The 9416-nt window shown below is 45.2% G+C and overlaps 1 protein-coding gene across 1 annotated transcript; it reads left to right on the forward strand.

Moving 5' to 3' along the window:
- The first annotated feature begins 770 nt into the window (after nucleotides 1-770).
- Nucleotides 771-2227, forward strand: LOC122921436 (olfactory receptor-like protein OLF3). Its single transcript, XM_044271415.1, has 2 exons — nucleotides 771-837; nucleotides 1326-2227. Exons 1-2 carry the CDS (start codon nucleotides 771-773, stop codon nucleotides 2225-2227), a joined length of 969 nt encoding a protein of 322 aa, XP_044127350.1.
- The last annotated feature ends 7189 nt before the right edge of the window (nucleotides 2228-9416 follow it).

The raw sequence follows: 9416 nt of genomic DNA on the forward strand, positions 1-9416 counted from the left end.
TTACTTTGATATTATTTTGAAAATATATATTTTTATTAATTTTGTAGATGTTTTATACACGCTGATTATTTCCCACATGACATTTACTTCTACCCAAAATTCGTAGGCAATTTTTGTTTATAATTGCATTTACTAATTTTTGGTTAAAAATAGTTTTTTCAATTGGCCTTTATAAAAAAATATTGAGCCGTTCTGTCACAAAGGGTTAACTGTTTTTCTAACTGTGTGACTGGTACTTTCACTTTCGGCTGGTCATCTAATAAATCCTTTCATAAACTAATAAGAGGTCATAAACACTTATTTATGCCACAGTGTTATCAGTAAGATAAGGATTGAGCTATAATGATTGTTTATAAGGTCAGAGATAAGGAGTCCATCAGCTTCTCAGACGACGGAAAAGACAAAAAAATCCACAGGCTGCTACTAGAGCATATCAGCTATGTACACAAAAAGGAGTAGGTCCCATCTGATGAGAAGCCACCTTGACGTCTGGTAGATGGGCCCAACATATTTTTGATCAGTTATATGTGCTAAGAGCTTCTTCCCCGCTTAATAGTAAGTATTGGAATCATGTATTTGACCCTGTTTACACATTCACCTGTTCAACCATTCTTGGTGCATTTAGTAGTGTGCTGCTACTTTTTTTGTTTTTCTACATTGTTACTTGGTAGCTTGCACCTGCGATTGTCTCTGGAGGTGCTGTTCCGTTTTTTTGTTATATGTATATTATAGAGGAACAGGCATCCTCTTTGGAACTTTACATTATTATCATGTTGTCCATTGGTGAGGTGGACAACCTCTTCTTTACTCTAACTTGTTCAGTCAACATTTCTCTAGGTAATCAGAGTTTGCCATCTCACTGTGGCACTCAAAGTTAATCATAGTTCAAGCTTCCCTTGAATATCAAACAGTGTATAGTTCTTCATTGTTTAATAATTGATCATTTTGGATAGATGATTATCAGACAAGAATTCATAGCTTTTATGACCATAGCACTACTCAAGAGCTCTACTCAGCACTGATGCAGAAGGCACTCAGCAATAGGTCCACAAGATCACCTTTAGAATCTGTAGAGATCTAGTGTAATGCTCTTCTTTGTACTCTCAAAAGCTTAGTAATCCTCTGTCCTCTCAGTTCTAGACTCCATCAAGGCTTTGGTGATCTGCCAATTTAGTTGCATTCTTGTGGCTCTCAATTACACAACCAGTATCTACAATGTTATAATTAATTTGAAAACTATATTTTGGCTAATTATTAATTCATTATATATCAAGAACCACCTGAATGTTATGGATGGACCAATTAAACCAAACTACTTCCCATAGGTTCATCCTTACTTGGGTTGTCCACTACCCCTCATCTACAAGTTATACTTTTCGTATTATTTTTGATAATGTATTTCATAACGATATCAGGGAACTTTCTGCTGATCATCATTGTCAGGATCAATCCAACTCTACACAATCCTATGTACTTTTTCCTGATCAACCTCTCTATCATTGACATCTGCTTCTCCTCCTCCATCGCCCCTGTGATTTTAAGGAACACTTTGGCTAAAGACAGAAGCATTTCTTTAATGGGGTGCGCCACACAGATGTACTTCTCCTTAGCTTTGGGCTCTGCAGAATGTCTAATACTTGCTGTCATGGCCTATGATAGGTTTGCTGCTATTTGTAGACCATTGCATTATAACACCATAATGAACAAGATAGTTTGTTTTTACATGGCTGTAGTGCCATGGAGTGCTGCATTTATTAACTCTTTGGTGCAAGTGACCCTCACATTCCAACTTTCATTTTGCAAGTCTCACCACATCAACAACTACTTTTGTGAGGTACCTGCTTTCATACGAATGTCTTGTGGAGATACTTTTCTTAATGAGATATCTCTATACGTTGCATCAGGAATTATTGCTATGTGTTCCTTCTTATTGACTCTGATATCATATCTCCATATTATCTCCACGATTCTGAAGATTACATCATCACAAGGGAGGCAAAAATCCTTCTCCACATGCGCCTCTCACCTCATTGTCGTCACCCTCTTCTTTGGGACTATTATGTTCACTTATCTACGTCCACAAAAATACACTCATTTCTCTAATACAACAGACAAAGTGCTGCCCATTCTTTATACGACAGTAACTCCAATGTTGAATCCTTTTATATATAGTATAAGGAACAAGGATGTGAAAAACACCCTCATCAATCAACTGAAGAGGATATAATGTCACTAAAAGTAGTGCAAAAAGCTTAGGCTACTTTCACACTAGCGTTCGGGCGGATCCGTTCTGAACGGATCCGCTCATATTAATGCAGACGGAGGCTCCGTTCAGTACGGATCCGTCTGCATTAATAACTTTAAAAAAATTCGCAAGTGCGCAAGTGCGAAAGTAGCCTGCGCGGATCCGTTCAGACTTTCAATGTAAAGTCAATGGGGGACGGATCCGCTTGAAGATTGAGCCACATTGTGGCATCTTCAAACGGATCCGTCCCCATTGACTTACATTGAAAGTCTGGACGGATCCGCACGGATCCGCACGCCTCCGAACGGCCAGGCGGACACCCGAACGCTGCAAGCAGCGTTCAGCTGTCCGCCTGTCCGTGCGGAGGCGAGCGGAGCGGAGGCTGAACGCCGCCAGACTGATGCAGTCTGAGCGGATCCGCCTCCATTCAGACTGCATCAGGGCTGGACGGCTGCGTTCGGGTCCGCTCGTGAGCTCCTTCAAACGGAGCTCACGAACGGAAACCCGAACGCTAGTGTGAAAGTAGCCTTACTTGGGCCCAGCCCTTCTCCAATTGCTCGAAAGCTAGGTAGCATTACCCCTTTCGACTACAATCAATTTCAGTAACTATAATTCTGCTTTCCTAACCATCAACTACACTTGGATTCATTCTTGGGCCAAATAAGAAGCATAGGGAACCATTGCCAAACTTAGAATGCTGTCCCGGCAAGGAAGTATGAAAAACTTTTCAATGTTGGATTTCTGTGGAACTCGACGTACTGTCAACACTCATATCTATATGATATGTTGAATATATATGATTGTAGGTCATGATTACACACTGGGTCTTGACACAAAAAGGCATAAAAAGTGCTTCCCTATAAATATTATTTTGGGTAGTGTTGGTGAGAGATATGTGTTACACATGCTTCTATGACGCACTCTAAGATATTTTGCGAGTTGATAGACTTTGAGATTAGGTGCATTATTGGACTTAGATGAGCAGGATAGTCTTTTCAAAGAATTGCCCATTATCTAGGCCATTTTGAACTAGCTGTTATGAAGTATTGTAAGCAATGGTTATGTGAGGGCCTGCACATGTTGCAACCAGGCTTCGGGTGGCCCAGACAGACTACCAGTAGAGTGGATCATTTGATCCACTCACAGTAATGATAAGTTTCCACAATATTGTGTCCACCATCCAGACACAGGAGGCACCTTTATTAGACACAGCTGTATCAGCCTGGATAATTTCCAGACCCTTAGCTGAAGTAAATTTGGTGTCATTCCATCCATTACCTATGTTTGCAGTGATGTCATTAATGACAATTCTAGACGGCTGTGGACTGGAACTGTATCGTCTTTAGCAATGAATCCAGGTTCTGTTTGAGATCACATCACTCAGATTGGGTCACTGTCACCAGTGGGATACAAAGGAAGAAAGAAGGTTTGAGGGTTAGTCAAATCTGATGGAAAGGACTCCACCGGATCTGAAAAACTTGAGGCGCCAGGGAGTTGTAGGAGTAATGCGGAAAAGACAGAGTGGTAGGTAGGCTTCTCAAGGGTTTGCCAAGCAGACTAGAGTGTCCGCATGTATAAGGTAAATAGGGTAGAAGGAAAAAGGAGGACCGGTGGGTGTTGGTAGCACCTTAAATCCGCCTATTTCTGGAAACCCGTTGTGAGCGCCAATAGTGGTTGGTCGGTATGAAGGTATTTTGGTGTGGTATAGGTTTGTTAGAAATACAGATAAAAATGAACATAAACAAACTACAGTGGGTCTCAAGTGCCTGGGAGACCGTTAACTGTAGTGTCATACGCGCCAATGTGTAGTAGATGTATGCAGCGAACAAGTTAAAACAAATAAATAAAATTTGTTTAAAAGGATACATGTATCATAAAAATACTATAGTATCGTATACTTCTTTACTCACTTCACGAGGGGGTAGTTTACCAGGATAAGCATAATACACCTGTAAACCAAACACCCCCTCAGCCTGGATCGCTTCTAGAATCTTACAAGATGAAGGCAGCCAATCACACTGGTGCTTCTGTTCACTTTCAAAATGGTCTTTTCTCATTTTTGTGCAGTCCTTTTGTTTGTTTGGCGCTCTTTTTGACAATAACAAAAGGGTATAAATACCCTGCTATCACATTTATGAAACCATTGCTCCTGATGAAGAGACTCATGCACGTCTAATCCCAGATGTGCAGTATATGAAACAGATGTATTTTTTTCACCCCTCTAACCAAAAAGCTGTATTTTTGGCCTAAATGTGACACTCACTTATGCACATCTAACACCAGATGTGCACTATATGAAACAGATGTTTTTTTTTTCACCCCAATAAGCAAAAAAGCTGTATTTCTGGCCTAAATGTGACACTCACTTATGCACGTCTAATCCCAGATGTGCACTATATGAAACAGATGTATATTTTTCACCCCAGTAAGCAAAAAGCTGTATTTCTGGACTTGCAGACATGCAGATAGCCTGTGCTGGTGCACTATCGTTGCATAAAATGGCTGCCGATTATGTATTGATATTGACTAACTGAAGGAAAAAAAAGTTTGTTTTCAGCAGTAGTTGGCTCAGGGCAGGCTTAAAATTTTTTTGCACTGCACCCAAAAAACACATTTGCTTTAGATCGCTGAGTAAAGAAGCAGTTCTGAATCTTCATACGATTTCTCCCTGATCTCTCCCTCACAGGAGCTGCAGCCTCTCCCTACACTAATCCGAGCAGAGTGATGGGCGGCGCTACGTGACTCCAGCTTAAATAGAGGCTGGGTCACATGCTGCAGTTGGCCAATCACAGCCATGCCAATAGTAGGCATGGCTGTGATGGCCTTTTGGGGCAAGTAGTATGACGCTTGTTGATTGGCTGCTGTGCAGCCTTTCAAAAAGCACCATAAAAATTGCTGAACAACGAACCCAAACCCGAACTTTTACGTAAATGTTCGGGTTCCGGTCCGGGTGCCGAAAACCCTAAAGTTCGGTACGAACTCGAACTTTACAGTTCGGGTTCGCTGAACTCTAGAGATAAGTCCTATTTTCTTCCCTTTGTTCTATTTCCTTGCTAGGCCTTAGGAAGACACTGTTTTTTCATCTCTTGCAAGGAACCGGTTGTCTTATCGCCTGTTCCCTAGCTGAGGGTCTGTTTCAGTTGCTACATGGATTAGGTTCCAGTGCATGAACACTTATAAAATTGGGATTTGTTCATGTTGTTAGCAGTGAGGGAAAGGCTTATGGTTTGTCAGGTGGTGACCATTTCCTGTTCCTTAGCTGTGGGGCCTAGCCTGGATATTCTGACTCAGAATGTTGTAATGGCAATTTATCCCTAGTGGGACCTCTATGCCTGGCCTGTATTAGCAGATATAATCACTACAGACAATCCTTATCAGATAGCTTGAACTCACCAACACCCAGGTTATCCGTGTAATTTGCTTTATTCTGTAAGCCTGATAACAGAGTACAGCAGAACAGATGGATTCCGGTATTATGCGGTCAAAAGATGATGCTTTCATAAGTGTACATGAGAATACATGTGTACCTGTGCATATGTCTGGAGCAGAATGAAGATACAGGAAGTGAGGAACACAGAAGAAGGGGTGGAGCAAGGAAATGAATCACAGATATCAAGAAAAACAAGTGCATTACCAAAAACGGCCACTAGATGGGAGCATATAACCAAATCTAGAATATCATATGAATTAAACTATATAGATTTAACTGTGTAGCAGCCCACCCAACCCCTCGCAATCCAAGACTCCGGCCATCTCCCTGCGCACCACTGTCCCTGACAATACGCCCCAAAACCAGCTCCTCCCGCTGCATCCGTAAACAATTCAAAATCAAAACTGTCGATCGCAGCTCTCATCACCAACACCCTACCATTAAATTGCTGTAAAAAAACGTCACACACCGCCATATCCCCCTTCAACTCCCGACCCAGCCTGATAAAATTATGCGGGGCAACAATCCCTCCCGTCACCGACGCCAACTGCCTACAAAAAATACGGCCCATAGGAATAATGTGACAAGCAGAATTCCGTTTCCCAAGAAGGGACTGTAAGTCTCTCAACCGTATTTTCTTTGCCTGCAACGCTTCTGCCACCACTGCCCTCAGATCCTGCACCTTGTCTTCCGGCAAACAACACTCCATCTTAACTGTATCTATAACTATACCTAAAAAACTCAACTTGGTCGTCGGACCCACCGTCTTACCCTCCGCCAAAGGCACCCTGAACAACTTAAAAACAGACTGTAACGTAGACAACAACAACTCACAAACATGCAAATTCGCCGGACCTAAACAAAGAAAGTCATCAAAGTAATGGATAATAGAGGAACAACCAGACACGTCCTCCACCACTCATTCCAAGAAAGAACTGAATGTTTCAAAATATGCGCATGACACAGAGCACCCCATCGACAAACATCTATCAACAAAATACCTGCCGATTCAATGTCAGTCTTTGCCAACTGGGTTCCTGGACCCAACTTCCGCACCCACTCCACAGCCGCGTCAAAGGAGGTATAGACCACCGAACAAAGCTCAGGATCTATACCCTCATTGACAGACGCACCTTTTGAAAAACGATAAATGGTGAATGAGCCAAAATTTATTTGCCTCCTTCTTGGGAACCACCCCCAACGGGAAACCCGTAAATTCGCTCATGGCAGCCCTGAAAAAGGACCATCTATCCTCCCCAATGCCACCTCTTTCACCAACTTATCCCTCACCACCTCCGGGTGCTTTAACGCAGAACACAGATTTTTTCTCACCTCCCCCACCGGCAACGGGTTAGATGGAATACAAAAACCCTCTGAAAAAAACATTTCTAAAAACACTGCCGCTTCCCATTTCGGATATTTATTTAGATACCCCAACATCTTTTTTACCCGGACAGGGCTCCGCCCCTTTTTCAACATTCTCCCCTCTCTGCCTGCCACCCCTAAAGCACCGGTTAGCCCTATGACCTCCCCCAGAGGTTTAACATTCATGTTTGAACTTACATTTCTGCCCAAACTTGCAGCTTCCCTCATTGAACAGGAAGCACAATCTCTTGGTTGACGCTGCCACAAAACCGGACTGCCCTGCTCCCCCTGAGTCCCCCCGAAAGGACTGTCCCCGCCTTCCTGGTGCAGTCACCCTCATCCACAACCTGATGTCTTTGTGGTCCCACCGCATGTTCGGGCGGACAGCCTTCTTTTGACAAAATTGTTCGTCATACCTAAGCCACCCTGAACCCCCATACACCCTATAAGCCTATAGCATCCAAATGATAGAAAAGAGCCGACCAGCAGTCCAGCGATTTTTTTTTCCCCAATTAAGCTAGCTAAAATAGCAAACGCCTGTAGCCAATTCCCAAATGTGCGCGGAATCAGCCGCCTCCTTCTTTCCCCCATCCCTCTTAGCCGTATCCAGGTTAAAACGCTCCAAGGGGAGAAGAGAAAAAATTTCTACATACTCCCCTTGCCAAATTCTCTCACGTACCTCCTCGCCCAAATGCGCTCCGAGGGGGCCCTCGAAACAAACCTACACCTCCCCTTTCGCCGCATCAGCCACCCTGGGCCTATCCTCCTCACCACTCGTCCGTGTCTGCACCAATATTGACCCACCTGATCTGACACCAGAACTACTCGCAGCCCCACAAACCCCAGCCCCCACAGCCCAAGCCTGAAGAGGTGCCGCCCCCGAAGCCCCTAACCCTGAACCCACACCCGCCAAACCACATAACAACTGTCCTAACCCCCCAATGAAATCATGTCGGCGCCTGCCAGAACCACCCGCCCCCAAACCCTGAACCAAAGCTAAAAACAACCCCAACGCTGCCTCACCTGGCTGCCCTGGTGCTGTGGACCTGCCAGCCGATGGTCCGGATTCCTGCCGATCCACCGGGCATAAACAGAATGATTCTTCCCGCCGATAATTTGCATCCCAGCGCTCCTCCCCACTTCGGCTTCCTCTTCTTCTTCTCCGTGGCTGGGACCAACCTTAGGCTGTCTGTCACACTGGAGAGGCCTGTGCGAACTCCTGGCTCCACCATGCACAGCCTTGTGACCGCCGCCCCCCCTCCTTCGCCAGGCGGGCCTCCCCAGAACAAGATGGGACCGCTGCTCTTGGAACACTGATAACTGCTGCTGGGGATGGGGGACTGGCCCCCCCCGTCTAGAACTGGGTCCCACCGACATGATGGATTCCGCAGATGCCGGGAGGCACTGGAAGCAGCAGGCCTGCAAACCTCCCGGTGTGGAGGTCCCCTAAAGGGCTCCTGAACCGGGGGGTCTCTGAAGGGCTCAGGCGCGCCGGTTGCCGTTCCCGCCGCGGCCGTCTCATGCTGGGCTGCGGGCTAGCTGTACCCGCCCCCTCCCCCTGTAACAGGCCGGCTACCTGAGTTGTAGCCACCCTGGTTCCCTGGACTCCGCCTGCCGCAATAAGTTATCCACGTCCTGGGACATCATTCCGGTAAGCAGGTCTAGTTCAGTGCTCCTGCTCCTCTCAAAATGGCGTCCGCTCCCCGCACTCTCTCCTATTTAAACCCTACGTCCAACCCCCCACTGGCCACTCCACCCCGATCCCCTGCACTAACCATCCTAAACTCTTTCCTAGCCGGGCCCTCTTACCAACACCTCTCATGTCGCCCTCCCTGAAACTCCGTCCCGTCTGTCCTTACTAGACACTTGTATGTCACATGCTGCACATACACTACTGATACGATGCACACACCATTCACATAGGAAAGTACACACCAAGACATGTATGCCTAACCCTATTAAGTGTAGCACACTTAAAGGGGTTCAGCAGAAATGTCTGGCATGGAACTTAAGGAAACATAACCACCACATATTGCATATAATATATATTTAAAGGGGGTGTCCTACCATAACGACCTGTCTCTTGAACTCCGATAGAAATGAATGGAGCTGCCGCATCCATGTGTCACTGGCTGCACCGTTCATGTCAGGGGGCTGCAGGGGATACATACTGGATTGCTGTTGGATCCCCAACTCATCATGAAAACAGGAGTCCTGAGACATTTATTTACATTACGCATTACTACCAATCCATGTGCAGAAAAGGTCTTGGATCCATGTTCCCTTGATCAAGGGGGATCCCAGAAGTCAGATGCCCACCAATCAGACAGCTATCACCTGTCATAGTTGTTGCCCTAGCCTTAAAGGGTTTTAATA

Source organism: Bufo gargarizans, chromosome 11 (genome assembly GCF_014858855.1).
Source record: "Bufo gargarizans isolate SCDJY-AF-19 chromosome 11, ASM1485885v1, whole genome shotgun sequence".
In the NCBI taxonomy this organism is placed as follows: domain Eukaryota; kingdom Metazoa; phylum Chordata; class Amphibia; order Anura; family Bufonidae; genus Bufo; species Bufo gargarizans.

What these genes read in the sequence shown, in the direction of transcription:
- LOC122921436 (XM_044271415.1), top strand. Translation starts at nt 771, where the DNA reads ATGTTGTCCATTGGTGAGGTGGACAACCTCTTCTTTACTCTAACTTGT. An exon ending in TTCAGTCAACATTTCTCTAG is followed by an intron (nt 838 to 1,325) that starts GTAATCAGAGTT and finishes TACTTCCCATAG; the next exon opens with GTTCATCCTTACTTGGGTTG.